Here is a 15,731-nt window from a genome sequence, read left to right as displayed (position 1 = left end):
GAAGTCCTGGTGACAAATGATGAACAAACACTTGCATGCGCTCAGGCACCTGCAAGGGTTCAATTCCTCCATTTCAGAGCTCTCCATCTGAACTTACCCCGGTTGTTACTTCCCCCTTGCAACTCCATTTCCCACAATGCCTGAAACTGCCGGTCCAGCAACAGAACAGTGACAAGTGAAGAAGAAGCCTTAATGTTATAGAGGCTGTTGTCCGAATGTAAGGACGTCCTTTCTGTCTGCTTTTGAATTTCAAGCTGTGCGACACAAGGGTTCTCTCGCACCGACGTTCTCTGGTCACCCACTACATGCCACACACACACACACACACACAGGTTTGAGTTTCAGGTTGGATACCCTCTGTGTGACTAAGACAGGGAAGCCCATGCAGGTGTTGGAGTGACTCAGACCTGAAACCGAGGATGGAAAGGTGAGGTGGGCTCACCGAGGACGTTCTGACTGGGTCTCCCCTCTAACACACAGCATCAACAGAATCCCCTGCTTACCGAAAATCAGGCAGAAACCTGAAACCACCATGGTTTCCATCATGGTTTCATTTGTAATAACTATCAAGGTAAGTTTTGAAAAACACAAATCAAACTTAAGTTGAGAAGATAACGAACATTTAAGAAATTGTGTGAGGGGGTGAAGAGGACGTTTGTACAGCTGGTTAATGTTGTTTCCTTCTCTCTGTTATTCAACTCTCTTTCTCTGTTTCTCCACCCACCAGTGGAACAGATAAATCGCCCACTGGAGCCAAAATGTCAGTTATTGTTGCCCATCACCAAATTGTTGCATTTTACTTTCCATTACTGTAAAGGAAATAGGACGGGCCCGGAGTTGCGCCACAGCTGCTGTCGCTCTCTCTCTCCCCTCAGTCGATCGCAAGAGTTTCACTTCCCCACAACTGTTAGATCAGGTTTCACACTGAGTGAGTGAGTTTAAATCAAGTCACACCGGCATATTTTTTAATTTTCCTTTGAATTCCTTAAGCAAAGCTTGTGACAGCAGCATTGACATGTGTGTGCACATAAACACAACAAGCTGATATTCAGCAATGTTACTGGACTGATTGGTGGTGAGTTTTGTTTCTGGTGTTATCATCTTTCCTCTTAGGGTTAGAAAATAAATTTACAGCCAAGGCACCACTGTATCTTGCTGCTAATCGAAAAGCCTGCGTGTTTGTGTTTCATGTGAGTGACTGAATATTCTCCTGTTGGCCGATGCTCTTTCAAAATTTCAAATTGGCACAAACAGTTTCTCTTATTAGACTGTAAAAATGGACGACATGACAACTCCCCAAAAGTGACGCCAGTTGTTCAATTGCCACCTGGTGGCTGGCTGCAGTATGATCATAAACCCTTCCTCCGTTAGATGATGGGACATGGACCCAAATAAAAAATCTAAGTAAACTTAAAATAAATGTATCTCAAAGATGGTTTCTGTCATCTCAGGTAGTTCTTATTACACTGATGTTTGTGAAAGTTCTAAATGTTTACGGTAAGTTTTTTTTTCCATTTCTTATTTATTACTCTTAAAATGGGGTGAAACGTCATGATTGTCAGGGTGTGATGAGCAGGTGGAACCAAAAGCAGGAGCGAGGCAGATCCAACCTGAAAAAACTGAATTAATTGAGAGCAAAATACAACAAGGGGCAGGCCCAGAAGGAAACAAACACGTAAAAATCAAACAGCTCATCAAAAACAAAGCAGGATACGATCAGGAACACAAGCAGACAGAGACGAAGCAGACGAAGCAGACGAAGGCTGAACTGAGTTGACCTAAATACAAACTGAACCCATGACAATCACTCAGATTGTGGTTTCAAATGGGCAAGTAGCAGCTCTCATATCGGAGTCGAGTCGTTCGTCTTTATACACAGGCTATGATGTGAACACATATATTTTAATCAGTTGAACAGGATATAGAGCAAATTCCATGTAATGTCTGATTGAGTCAATGTGCAAAGATTTGAACAGGCGCATTTCTACGACAGTTTTCAACTAGATACTCTGATGATCCTCAATCCTCAGGACTCTGTTTGAGGACCTTTTTACACTGAAAACATGAGACATTAAAATGCTGCAGAGCTCTGTGTGTGAATTCAAACATCCACCACAACCCACCCACTGACGTCACGAGTTATTTTCCATTAGCTCTGTTTTTCTTATCAGATGTCAAAACGTCAGCGTTTGATGGTCCTGCAGTGACATATTATTTCACATTAAAGGTTCAGAGTGTAGAATTCACTGCCATCTAGTGGCAAAGTTGTATATTGCAGCAGAATATCCCTCACCTCATCCTCCCCTTCCGAACATGAAAGAGAACCTGTGGAAGCCTTCAGTGGTCATAAAAACTCAAAGGTGTTTAGTTTGTCCAGTCTGGGCTACTGTTAAAAAACATGGCGGCCTCCGTAGAGACGACCCGCTCCCGATGTAAATATAAAGTATTCAAATATAAAGGGCCCGTTCTAGGGTAAAGAGAAGGTTCCTGGCTCCTTAATGGTGGAACAAGCTCCACAATGACATCAGGACAGCAGAAAGTCTACATCTCTTCCAACTTTACCTTGGATAAAAAAAATAAAAATAAAAAAGTAGCCCTTTAGTAGCACTTATATTGCTTTTACATGTAGCACTTGTAGTTTGGCTTTCTTGAAGAAATAGTACTTTCTTGATTCTTGTTGTTCTGGGTTTGTACCCTCATGGTTGAATGCACTTATTGTAAATCGCTTTGGATAAAAGCGTCAGCTAAATGAAATGTAATGTAATGTAATGTAAAGAAAACCATTTGTACAATTTAGATGAAACACACTGTGAAAACATCATTAGGATTATTTTATTTTCAATTTCTGCCAAAAGATCCCTTTCACCTAAATCTTACACAATGAACCTTTAACACAGTGTTACGCTGGAATAATTGTTTTTGATTTCGGTAAACAGCCAGTCAGAGTAATGTTATTACCACCTCATCAGTCTGAACACGTTCTCAAAATACTTTCTGTGAAGGCAAAGACATTTGAGCACGATCACAAACTGAATGACACAAAAAGGTTCTTACGAAAATGCATCATTCAATTTAAGATTAAAATAAACTGAGGTTGGGAATATGAAAGAATATGGTAATGTGTTAAAAGTATTATGAAAGACATACGTCACATCTCATACAGGAGGGAGAAAGGTCAAAGCTTCTTACTTAAAGAGCCTTCACACGTCCCTGCTTCCATCTGCGTATAAAGACGAGTCTGTTGAAATTTGTTCTTCTTGAAATTCAAATTCAAAAGATTTTTCACACCCACAACAGGGTTGTATTTGTGCTAAGTGAGCTGCTACACACATGTGCTCTCTGTGTTGTACACTTTGCGCCCCTCATCCTCTCTCAGCCTACACACTGTGGCACTTCTGTGCCAGTGGCCCGTGGATGAAGTCTGTTCGATGCTTCGTGCAGGAGGAGAGAAGAAGCTGCACATCGGTGGGCTCCACTTCAAAACGTGTCACAGACCACGACCGTGCTGCAGGAGGCCTCTGCAAACGCTGCGCTGCAATGATCCCATTTGACACGGCGGAGAAGAAGGTTACAGGTGGGGCGTGGTTTGATATCTCGCTGAATTATCTCTAGGCAGCCGCCAACAAGCACCACAAAGCCTGGTTCTCAAGCTATTGTCGTCTGTGAGATGAAAATGGACCAAAAGTGGATTCAGATGCTGGTGATTCTGGTGTTTTATCAAAGTAAGTTTGATATAAGGTTTATTCATACAAAGCTTTAAAAGGGCCCTATGATCTTTGTCTCGTCTTTGAATTGAGGGCCCCTGAAACTGAGAGGTGATATATATGTTTTAATGCTTCCATTTTATTATGTTGTTTTTTTTAGCGAGTGCCTCAGGAGCTGGTGACAAAGTCGTAGAGGGGGGGACAGTCGACATCAAGTGCAAGCCTGTTGAAGTGTGCAACACGGCCGTCTGGTTTCGAATTCTGGACAGATCAGGGATGGAATTCATCGCTTCTTTCGGCCGAAATGGCGACAAAAAGGGCCCGACTCCTCTCTCCCCAAACATGCATTACTCGAAGATGGAGAACAACATCCTGACGCTGAAGTCCTTCAGCAAAGTTCGGGACAGCGGCGACTACGGCTGCGCCTGCATTATAGGCAACGAGCTGAAATTTGGCAAAGTAACTCGACTGATAGGAGGTGAGATTTGTTTCCTGTAAGTATGGTCTGATCAACACATGGTGGAATTATCTTTACCTCGCATTCTTCCTGTGTCTTAGAGGAAACAGCTGTGGTCGCGACCAGAGCTCCACTGGTCACCACTGGAAACCCACCCACGACCACCAAGGCCTGTGTTTGTAAGAGCGGCTCTAAAACAAGTCATGAGGCAATTCAGTTTAACAATCCTCTGTAGAAAGTATGGGTTTGATTGAGGACATGTTTTGTAGGTGAAACCAGTCCTTCCATCTATTGCTCAATAATCATTCTGGGACCACTGGCCGGCGGCTGCGGCCTTCTTCTTCTCCTCCTCATCATCACCAGCCTGTACTGTAACCGTAAGTTTGTCTGATATCTGTGACCTGACAGCCCTCCAGCCTTCACGTGCCTGCCTGCGTCTTATCACGCTGAATGCTGTTTGCTTTGGAAACCGGAAACTTGTTATTTTAAATTCTACATTATCCACCTGAACATTTTCAGTATTCAGTTCTGCTTTTGATTTAAACTTTGGTGAGTTTGCTGTAATCGGTGTGTAATGATTAACACTCTTGATTTGCTGTAGAAATAAGGACGCGGAGATGCCCGCACCACTACAGAAGAAAGTAAGTTTTTCTTTTATCTAATTTCTTTCGAAGTTTTCTTTCCACTCAGAGCCTTAGCAAGGATTTTAAAGTCATTAGTCCTCTGAACCCACCCCACACATTTTTTTAAATTATCTTTTTCATATCTTCTTCGATTTTTTAGCATTAATCAAGTAAGTTATTTCATAAAATCAACAATAACTGCAACTCAAATCACTTTGAGAGCTTTGTCTCTATTTACCCTGTAATCAGTGTAATTGATGACATTGCTGTTTGTATAAATCTTCAAAGAAATTATAAAGAAATTTGAATAACCCCTAGTTTTATTTCCACAAAGGCCTCAATGCAGGGATTTAGTGTCGCTGAAACTGAATTCTTTATGTGTTTCATGTTTCGTAAAAAAAATGTCACATTTAAACCAGACCTCAGTGTATTCACAGACCTGTTTCCTGTTTAATTCCATTGTGGCGACACAAGTCACTGAAATAACTCTTCACTTATTATTTCTAAATACTTTGTTTATCTTGAATAGGCCGCGTACGATGCCTCCTGGAAAACAGATGAGGAACAACCCACATGTTTAATCTCAATGCGGCTGTTTTGTTTCTTTTAACTGTGATTATTAGTTATTGTTCCTAAAATAATCTTATTTACAGTTTAATTACACTGTGAATAATTTACTGGCAAGTTAAAACATTTTCACTGTGTGTGACAGAAAATACAAAACAGGAATCTTTCAAGTCAAATACTCATCAGACTTTGAAAGCTTTTCATTGTCAACATTATCTGCGTTGTGGTTTTACAGTCGACCGAGCCGCTCTGTCACTATCACTGTGTTCTCTTTTACTCAAATAAAACCTTTTGAAGTGTTTACTTATCCAATCACTATCAATCCAGATAATAAAAAATAAAAAAAACATTTATGAAAAAAAAAGGATGTATTTAATTTCACTTTTGTAAAGATCTCATTCATGGTTACATTTATAAGTTCTTGTTTTGAAAGCCATATTTTCACTGTTGTCTTTTAGCCTTTCTCTGTTTCCCTGCATTGATTTTTAATTTCAATTACACTCTTTTAGTGGTTTAGTTACGTCTGTTAGTTTTGTGATTTAACTTCTCTTCAGCCCTAAATAAATAAATAAAAAAATCAAATGACTATAAAAAAGAAAAGAATCTTCTCTGCTGAAATTAAATCTGGTAGGATGCTAACTTGAAATGTCAAAAAGTTTAGATTGTATTTTTTAAGGTTTTATATTTTTTATTTTATTTTTTTTCCCGTGTGAATATAATTTCTCTGGTTTCAAAGTAATGAGGATCAAATATTGAATTGTTGTCTTCTTGAAAATGGATGTACAGTATTTTAGAATTGGTTGATTTTTTATTTTATTTTAAATATTGTAAAAAGAAAAATAAAGACATAAAATAAAATGAATCTTAATACCACTCAAAACAATCTTCCTCGACTACAATGACTTGCATTTCTCTTTATTTACGTTTCGTATTTTTCTTTATTTTACACAACAAACCCACTCATTTGCATCCACCATCAGTCATTCAGGTTCTTGGCACAAAAATATAAAGTTTGAGCGATAGACATGTTTTTTAGTTGTCTAGCCCCCTGAGTGAGAAGGAAGTGGGCTACAACCAAGCAAAGTGAAACAAAAAAAAAACTAATTCGAGAAGAGAGAGAGAAAAATATTTTAAAAAGAGATTCTGTTCCCATTCTGTTGAATACATACAAATAGTTCCCTTGCACCTGTAAGAAAATATAATTGTTTACTGATTTGATATATTTTTCCTGCTATGTTTAGCTTTTTAAGGCACTTCATGCTTACTTTTGTGCAAATTGTAAAAACCAAACTCTCATATAATAACTACACATTCTAAATCTAAAACTTTAGATTTATTTTATTTAGTTAGTATTCCCACATCTAAAATACCTCTTATAACTTTTGACACATACCCACACAACAAAACCTGTGTCAGGAAGAAAAAAATTACCTTGGGGAAATTATAGTGATTTACAGCTGAAAGCCTTTTGTAAATTATACAGTGTTGTCTTATACAGAACAAAAATCTTTTTTTACAGTATACAAAATGGCAGTTCACACTTGTAACCACCTCGGTTCACTAAGTGCTCTTCAGGACACCAGTAATGTTTTTTTAATGCAAGGCCGAACACAAAAGAAAAAAAGACCCTTCTTCTCTTGACAGATATTTCTCTACAGAAAGTAAAAGGCATTTGCAAAGAAGCTCTCAGATACAGAATTAAGCAGAACACCTCCCGTGAATCCTCCACATATTTAATCATGTAAACTACGTGCTGTCCAAAATATACGCAGACGAAGCTGTACACTAGTGTCTTATTGGCATCTGACCACTTGGTGATAAAAAACTTGACTTTTCTGTGTACAACAAGATTGCACAAACATCCCGATACTATAAACCCCCTACATACTTCTCCCACTCGAGCTGACAGTCACCACCACTCCAATATACCACCAGGTTTAGATAACCGGTGTGTTTTTGATATATCTGTGCATCTTTGGAAAAATGGAAACTGTCAGCTGAGATGCAAACGCAACACTTTCCTTCCATCAGCACACTCAACACAGCAACCAGCAAAACAAACTTTTTTTTAACGTGCCTTAACCTCCTCTCTTTCCCCAGTTTACCCTCTTTCTGTTTCTTTTCTTCGCTCGTTCTTTATATCCATCCATGTTTCAAAAAAGTCACTTTCTGCAGAGACAGAAACCAAAAGCTCCTCATCCAACAACACATGTGAAACCGAACAAGAAAGGCACTACACGCAGAGGTGTGTGTGTGTGTGTGTGTGTGTGTGTGTGTGTGTGTGTGTGTGTGTGTGTGTGTGTGTGTGCATGTGTGTGTTATGGGCATGTCTAGGTTTGTCTTTCATCCAATGTACATTCTTGACGATTTAGAAAAATAGAACAATTATCCACAGAGCAGACCCCACACTGATGCGTCCCTGCGTCCCTCGAGGACAAAAGGCACCGACCACCTGTAACAGACACGTGACACATTCAGCAGTCAGTGGAGCGCTGTGGAGACATTAATCCTCGTCGTATTTGGCACATCTCATCTTATCATCAGGTAAAATTGTGAAAAAAGATGAGAACTGACCTTACAAGGTGGTCTAGCTCTTGCCTCCCTTCTTTGAAGATGTTGACACAACGTCTGAGCTTAGCTGAGCTGATGACAGGTCAGTGGCAGGTGGCTCCTCTGCATGATGTTTCTGAAACACATGGTTCAAGTTGTTTTTTAATATCTATATAAAGGAATAGAAGGAGCAGCACCTTTGCATGCAATAATTATAGAGATAATTTGAAAGGTAGGCAGGCAGGCAGGCGGGCATTAAGGTAGGTAGATAAGTAGGTTGGCAGGTAGGATGGTAGGTAGGTTTGTAGGTAGGTAGCTAGTCTGGTAGGTTTATAGGTAGCCTGGTAGGTAGGTAGGTTGGTTTGTAACTAGGTCATTTGGTTTGTATGTAGGTAGGTAGGTTTGTAGTTCGGTAGTTTGGTTTGTTGGTAGGTAGGTTTGTAGGTCTGTAGTTTGGTTTGTTGGTAGGTAGGTTTGTAGTTCGGTAGTTTGGTTTGTTGGTAGGTAGGTTTGTAGTTCGGTAGTTTGGTTTGTTGGTAGGTAGGTTGGTTTGTTGGTAGGTAGGTTTGTAGTCGGTAGTTTGGTTTGTTGGTAGGTAGGTTTGTAGTTCGGTAGTTTGGTTCGTTGGTAGGTAGGTTTGTAGGTCTGTAGTTTGGTTTGTTGGTAGGTAGGTTTGTAGTCGGTAGTTTGGTTTGTTGGTAGGTAGGTTTGTAGTTCGGTAGTTTGGTTTGTTGGTAGGTAGGTTTGTAGTTCGGTAGTTTGGTAGATAGGTAGGTTTGTTGTCATTGCACAAGTGCAAGTATACAAATATAACATAAAAGACAAAGACGATACACATAAACAGATTGAATGTAATTATTAAAGAAATTATGATCAGGCAAAGCAGTAGCGTAGAGTGCATCACATGCAGCTGTGTGCAGGGAGCACAGGCTCCAACATTCGAGCTTGAACTTCAGCTTGATTAAAAGCGCACAGATTAATTTTGTCCATAATGATGCATCAGCTTAATCTATCCAGTTTATTTCCGGTCTCCATGCAGCAGGCACTTTGCTTACTTTGGACTTTGACTTTGACTTGCTCTTGCCCTGTAAAAAAGTCAACACCTTGGTTAGGCTCAACAGCCCCATGTCGCTCTGGGAGGTGGTGACCACTGACTCAGTAAATGCTAGTAAACAACCTGTAGAGGGCGCCATGTAACTGATAAAGTGTCTTCACATCAGTAACATGTTTGTACTTACAAGCATTAGTGAGTAAGAGATTTTTACCAGTAGATGTCAGCTTATACAAAGATATGAATCTGGGACTGTGTTTAGGCTGAAGTGAACATGAAAGATTTCACTCTTGCTCCAACTTGCAAAAACAAGATAGCTACTGAAAGGTTTTTACACAACTTGAAAATGCTTTCAAATGTAACACAGTAGAGATACAGAGACATATGTCTTTTCCTAGAAGACTGCAGTACAGAAATAACGGTGACTGGAAATCTTCGGAGACATTTTGGGATGTGACTGTAGAAAAAATGTCCTTGATTGTGATTACTACTTGAGCTGAAACAAAAATGTAATGCATGAAGTCACAAGATATATGTTATAATTAGAGGTTTCTTCAGTGTGACAGATGAACAAGTAAAAGGTGAACAAAAAGAGCTGATGTCACATCCTGATCTGTTCTCTGTACCTTTGGTTTTGGTTGGTCTGTTTTGGATTTGAACTCTTTGGCGTCTGGGAGCAAGGTGTCCGCCAGGGAGTCCAGAACAGGAGCGGCCATTGGCTAAGAAAGAAAAAAAAGGTGATAAACAAACATATTAAACCCACAGTAGTTTAAGTTACAATTTAAAGCAGTTGTCCAACTTTCATGTACATGGTAGAACAACCACATTTTGCACGTCGATGAAATACTGAAATGCACAATACGAGGACCCTGGAACTGCCTCCTCTGAATGGAATGCGGCCACGTCAACGTATCCAGGGGTATTTGTTATGTAACGCCAAACCGCCCTCACTAAACTGGAGGTGGTTTTGCAGTCTGTGCTACCTTCAGTGGCTTTGAGTCCTGCGCAGGAGCTTCCAGCTTTGTCGTGGCTGCAGATGATTTGACCGGAGCAGCAGGTTTAGGAGCAGCAGAGAAATCACTGGACAGCAGGTCAAAGGCTGTAGCATCATCCATGCCCTTCTACATGGCAGAAAAGGAAAGGAAGTTACACACTATCTGCACATTCTCTATATATCTTATTATCATTCATCTACTCTGTGACACACTTACCTCCTTGGGTGCTGCAGCTGCTTTTGCCTTTTCTTCTGCCATTTTCTATAGAATGAAAGAGAGGTAAATTAGACACATACTAAAGCAACAATTATAAATCAGGGGTATACAGCCGTGTATTCTATTGTTCTGTAATAAAAGGAAGATGGCATAAGATAAAATACTTTTTTGTTGAAGTAAAAGACAGGCTAGACCACAACAAGGAACATAAGTAACATAACAAGTAATGCTTAAGTAGCCATTTTTGTTTGTGGGCCCACTTTCTGAGTTTGATATGACAGAGGAATCGTTGTCTTTACAAGTCGTGCGTGACACTAAAAAAAGTGGGTGAGGATTTGTTTGAGCAAGTTGTTTTGGTCAAAACCGGCAGTGAGTCGCATCATTACCATCACTACCATCTGGCATCAGACACCTTGCCTCAGAGAAGCAGTTCCAGCCATCCCATGTGAGAAGTTATTGTGATATATGTGCTCAATAATTCAATATGGCCTGTGAAGGATGTTATAAAAATTGAAATGACCCTTGATGGGACAGAGGTTCTCCATCCCTGATGTAAATGTCCCATTAAACATTTAAGTAAATATTCTGATGCATTCATTTTTGTGTTACTGTTGTTGCAGTACAAATAAATAGACAGTGGCCATCACAGTATTCATAGCAACCACTATATATATTATATCTATCTTTTATTAGAATGTTATTTGACAAGAAACTAATGGATTTAGTTAATTTAGTCTACTGTCCAGAATAAAATAACAATATAAGTCATATAGGGTCAGTAGACACCTTTAATACTCAAAATCACATAACGTATCATAGTGTATAAATGTAGACGTCAGTTTACCTTAAGATCTTCCTCAGTGAGTCGATATTCTGGCGGCAGAGAGTCATCTCGCTCTCCCATCTTAATCAACCTCTCCTCCACAACCTTTTTCTCCTGCAACAACCAAACAGATGAGTTGAAGTGACTGTGTTTTTTTTTTTTTTAATTCTCTCTCCCTCCGGCTATGCTCTTGAAGCATCCTAGCTACCTTCACAATGTCTTTGGTAGGAAGCGGGGCGGGCTGAGGGATGGGTGTGATATCCTTCAAGGTGTTGGACAGAGCATCCATGGCACTGTCTGCTCCTGCTGCCAGCTGAGTACACACAGACAAAAAGATTGTTGTGTGACTGCAGGGTTTTGGAATGTTTAAATAGTTCAAAAGTGTGTATTCGTATGTTTACCTGCGGATCAGCCTCCGTGGGAGCACAAGCAGCAGACTTCACTATCGGAGCAGCAGTGGTGCTAACAAAGTCTCCTGCCAAGGCATCAAGAGCAAAGTCTGCAGAGGGCTGAAGGAGGGAAAGGACGGCAATGATGAATTGTCCATTTACGTGGTGTTGGAATAATTCATTCATTCATTTATTACTGTATCCACTGATGAGGAAAAGATATCACTGCTGAATGAGAACTTAAAAAACTGACCTGAAGCTTGACCACTACCTTCACCAAGCTCCAATATTATAAAGTTCAAATTGTCTTGTCTTATTTGCCATTGCTGGTAATAAATATATAAATATATAGCCTAGCACAAAGAGTGAAGACAGGATGAACCAGTCTCGCTCTCTCCAGAGTCACAAAACCCCCTGTACCAGCAGAACCTGTTGTTTTAATACTTAAAATAAATAAAGTTTAGTTAAAGAAATTTGTCATTCTACCATCACTACTGTTTCTGGACAAACAAAATGATGTATCTCTACATCACCCTGCTATTGCTATTGGTGCTAACAACAGATCCACAGTGTACCTTTGCAGGAGGAGCTGAGCGGGGGGGAACAGGAGCCTGGACTGACGGAGCTGCTGAGGACGTCATGAAGTCTCCAGACAAAAAGTCCAGAGCCTCACCTGGGGCCATGGTGGGCTGCAGGAGGAGACGCAGTGAAGGATCCATCAGTGATAAACTTATTGATGCAAATTTATTTGACATTGATTCATCATGTCTCAGAGCTTCATACCCTAAAGTATGATTTAAAGATCTAAGAACTTGTGCCGGTCTCACCTCAGGTTTAGGAGCAGGCAGTTTTTCCAGCTTCTCCTTATTAAACCTGTACTCTGGAGGAAGTGTGTCCTCCCTTTCTCCTACACGCACACCCTTCTCCTTCTTCAGTTTGTCCTCCTATGAAAAGGGGCGGGAGATAATGACGCTGTGAGAAAACAGTTCTATGGAACACAAATGGAACTGGTATGCCAACAACAGGAAGCTGTCTGTCCCTTACCGCGACGATGTCCTGAGGTCTGAGTTTGGGGGCTTCAGGTTTTGGTGCGTCTTCTGGCAACGTGTCGCAGAGAGCACTGAGAGCGTCCAGAGACATGGAGTCGCCCTGAGGAGAGAACAGGAGATTGTGATATTTGTCATATTCTTAGGCTAATCAATAAAAGCAAGGCAAGAGGGGCTAAAGTAAGACATGTGAAAATATACATTTACTTTTTGTTAAATATTCAGTTTGAAGTGTGATTGTAAAAGAACAAAGATCTACAGTGAAATTAAAGCATTTCAGACAGAGATTGACTTGAATCCTCACGGTTACTGTCTTGGGTTGTTCCTGTTTCTGTTGGACGGGGGTGGGTTGCTCTATAGGACACACTGTAATCTGCAGACACACAGGGAAATACAGTGTGACACAGACTGAAAATGACAAAGGACATTAAAAACCACAGGGACAGACGTAAACTGATGAGAGTAGAAATTGAATTCCTTCCATTTATTTTAACGTAGTAAGGAAACGTATACTATGGAACAGACCTGGGCATTGTATGGCCCACAGGCTGGACCGGGCCTACTACAAATGAGCACTAAACAGCGTATGGTCGATGCCGAATGTAGAGTGTTAATAAGTCATGGACTGCTTCGTATTTTTCACTGAAATTCACGGCAGAGCTGTGTTCTTCGTTTGCAACAGACGTGTGGCCTTATTGAAAGACGTAAACTTGAGCTGACACTTTGAGGCAAAAAATGCATGGAAATACAGAAATCTGTTGTTGATAATCCACAGCGAATAATACAATAAACAACTAATTGTTCTCATTCATTAAAATAAGTAACCTGTGGTCAGGACAGGAGATGTTATACTCGTTTGGATTTATTTTTTTATAAGGTTAGTTTAGCTGTTAAGCTCTTATCAATGATATAAGAGGAATACAGGATGGGTTTAATCAATGAAAGCGTCCCTGATATTATGCTGCTTTGGATTAACTCTATATTATCTTTAAGGACTCCTGCATATTAAATTGTTTTAATAAGATGCTTTTTCTAATAGTTTTTAATATAATAAATGCTGAGGAATAAGAGTTAGTGCACAATATTTATAATTTAATCTAGTGGTGATATTAGCGGTGCAGTGTGACAAAATTAGTTTGGCCCCTGGCAACAATCTGGGTTTCTCATGTGGCCCCTAAGGAAAAATGATAGCCCATCCCTGCTGTAGGAGGACAGAGTGGATCCCAGATATGGAAACTCACAAACATACATTCACTGCGACAGCTTTACCTCTGGTGCCCTCCTGAAAGAAGGAGGGGCGGCCGCCTTAACTCCAGAAGCTTTAGCTGGAGACACAAAGTCTCCAGCGAGAAAATCCAGAGCTGACAAATCCTCAACTTTGGTCTGAAGAAAAGAGATGAAAGTTTTTTGTTTTAACACAGTGGGAAGGAAATAAAATAAACAATCTTAAAAGATTATCTTGACAACAGATCCACAGTGTACCTGTGCAGGAGGAGCTGAGCGGGGGGGAACAGGAGCCTGGACTGACGGCGCTGCTGAGGACGTCATGAAGTCTCCAGACAAAAAGTCCAGAGCCTCACCTGGGGCCATGGTGGGCTGCAGGAGGAGACGCAGTGAAGGATCCATCAGTGATAAATTAGAGCTTCATACCCTAAAGTATGGTTTAAAGATCTAAGAACTTGTGCCGGTCTCACCTCAGGTTTAGGAGCAGGCAGTTTTTCCAGCTTCTCCTTATTAAACCTGTACTCTGGAGGAAGTGTGTCCTCCCTTTCTCCTACACGCACACCCTTCTCCTTCTTCAGTTTGTCCTCCTATGAAAAGGGGCGGGAGATAATGACGCTGTGAGAAAACAGTTCTATGGAACACAAATGGAACCAGTATGCCAACAACAGGAAGCTGTCTGTCCCTTACCGCGACGATGTCCTCAGGTCTGAGTTTGGGGGCTTCAGGTTTTGGTGCGTCTTCTGGCAACGTGTCGCAGAGAGCACTGAGAGCGTCCAGAGACATGGAGTCGCCCTGAGGAGAGAACAGGAGATCTGATTCGTAACCACGGAAATAAAATGTCTCTCCCAATGCGAAAAGATGACAAGACAACAAGGCGAAACAGGGAAGAGGAAAATAAAAACGGCAAGGGAAAAAAGTAGGAAAAGTAATCTGTGGATCTGTGTCTCACCGGAGTAGTCTGGAGCTTGTCATCAGTGGTGTCCTTTTTAGCAGGGGCTTTCTCTACTTTTCCTTTCTTATCAGCAGGGGGAAGTGCAGCGGATTCAACTTTCTAAAACGCAAAACACAGATTGGATTAAAAATCTGCGATAACCTAATCAAGTTAAGGGTGAATACAAAAATAAACAGATCTGAAGTAGTGTAGTAAGTACTCGTTTTCATTTGTGCAATCCATTATTGGTTATATTCATAGACAGTATATAAAAAATTGTATTCAAATGGATGATGCAGTGGTGGAGCACAAAGCTATTATATTATTAATATAGCATTACTTATAGTATATAAGTATACTATTATTAAGCTATTAAATTTGTAGCTGTTTACAGTCTTGTTTATACACATATTTTGCATATAAATATTTTTAGTCAAATAATGAAGCCTGATTTGTCTTTAACTGTCAATTGTCTCGGTGGAAATGAATAGTGGAAGTTGTGTGAGAGGTTTTAACAGTGAAACAATGATGGAAGAGGTAGGTAACTGTGTCTATGATAAAAGAAAAGTGAATCAGCTTGAAAGATATCGCACTGATCTACTGCCTGGTTGATAAGGTGCCGTGCAGGCGTGAATACGGGATCATGATGTAAAAATAACACCTAGCAATCATCAGCAAAGCTTTTTACGGTAATGAACAAGAAATCGGACAATATGAATGAAAAAGATGAATATCAGCATATTAAAATTAAATCTACCACACGTCTGTATTCAGCTTGTAGCCTCATTATCTAACAAATCTGCATCATAGAAGGTCTTTCTGCGCTGGCAGGTGGCACTTCCTGTTGAAGCTGTTGAAATGATGATCAGTTTTATGGACGTGAAGCTTTATTGGGCATTAGAAACGATGCAGTAACTGTACAAAGTGAAAGAGGGAGTTACCCTGACTGAATCAGTGTCTGTATGATGTCTGTATATTTAGATTTGAGTGACGACACTGAAAACATATTTAGAAATAGCTCAAATGTCACCGCTAAGATTCAGATGCTGTTTATATCTGGTGTTCTATCTGCAGAATATCTGTGTTCATTCACATCCCTGGAAAACTGAATTGTTATGGGTTAGGATGACTATTACCAATGTCAGTGGACGTTTG

General features: G+C 40.3%; 2 protein-coding genes across 43 annotated transcripts in view; one reads left to right on the top strand and one right to left on the bottom strand.

Annotated features, from left to right (window-relative positions):
- Nucleotides 1-3,409: 3,409 nt before the first annotated feature.
- cd8a (CD8a molecule) lies at nucleotides 3,410-5,694 on the top strand. The gene is made up of 6 exons (XM_035153245.2): nucleotides 3,410-3,722; nucleotides 3,865-4,182; nucleotides 4,263-4,340; nucleotides 4,431-4,538; nucleotides 4,763-4,802; nucleotides 5,314-5,694. Exons 1-6 carry the CDS (start codon nucleotides 3,668-3,670, stop codon nucleotides 5,363-5,365), a joined length of 651 nt encoding a protein of 216 aa, XP_035009136.1. The 5' UTR covers nucleotides 3,410-3,667; the 3' UTR covers nucleotides 5,366-5,694.
- A 556-nt stretch (nucleotides 5,695-6,250) lies between these two features.
- The window catches only part of cast (calpastatin), a 37,779-nt gene continuing 28,298 nt past the window's right edge, over nucleotides 6,251-15,731 (bottom strand). For 38 of the 42 annotated variants that reach the window (XM_035153219.2, XM_035153226.2, XM_035153233.2 and 35 more), the window contains 18 exons: nucleotides 14,595-14,696; nucleotides 14,333-14,437; nucleotides 14,116-14,232; nucleotides 13,904-14,017; nucleotides 13,691-13,804; nucleotides 12,726-12,794; nucleotides 12,420-12,524; nucleotides 12,203-12,319; nucleotides 11,951-12,064; nucleotides 11,388-11,495; nucleotides 11,195-11,299; nucleotides 11,008-11,100; nucleotides 10,164-10,208; nucleotides 9,936-10,073; nucleotides 9,579-9,671; nucleotides 8,957-8,986; nucleotides 7,926-8,037; nucleotides 6,251-7,803 (listed from right to left, as the gene is read on the bottom strand). In XM_035153219.2, the coding sequence (XP_035009110.1) occupies nucleotides 7,939-8,037; nucleotides 8,957-8,986; nucleotides 9,579-9,671; nucleotides 9,936-10,073; nucleotides 10,164-10,208; nucleotides 11,008-11,100; nucleotides 11,195-11,299; nucleotides 11,388-11,495; nucleotides 11,951-12,064; nucleotides 12,203-12,319; nucleotides 12,420-12,524; nucleotides 12,726-12,794; nucleotides 13,691-13,804; nucleotides 13,904-14,017; nucleotides 14,116-14,232; nucleotides 14,333-14,437; nucleotides 14,595-14,696 (1,668 nt within the window). In that variant the 3' untranslated portion in view covers nucleotides 6,251-7,803; nucleotides 7,926-7,938. The remainder of the gene's footprint in view (nucleotides 7,804-7,925; nucleotides 8,038-8,956; nucleotides 8,987-9,578; nucleotides 9,672-9,935; nucleotides 10,074-10,163; nucleotides 10,209-11,007; nucleotides 11,101-11,194; nucleotides 11,300-11,387; nucleotides 11,496-11,950; nucleotides 12,065-12,202; nucleotides 12,320-12,419; nucleotides 12,525-12,725; nucleotides 12,795-13,690; nucleotides 13,805-13,903; nucleotides 14,018-14,115; nucleotides 14,233-14,332; nucleotides 14,438-14,594; nucleotides 14,697-15,731) is intronic. The other 4 variants (XM_035153201.2, XM_035153203.2, XM_035153202.2 and 1 more) reach the window with 4 other exon arrangements.

Source organism: Hippoglossus stenolepis, chromosome 3, assembly GCF_022539355.2.
Source record: "Hippoglossus stenolepis isolate QCI-W04-F060 chromosome 3, HSTE1.2, whole genome shotgun sequence".
Lineage (NCBI taxonomy): Eukaryota > Metazoa > Chordata > Actinopteri > Pleuronectiformes > Pleuronectidae > Hippoglossus > Hippoglossus stenolepis.
The sequence above is the reverse complement of the archived record's forward strand: the minus strand, read 5'-3'. Positions and strand labels throughout refer to the sequence as shown.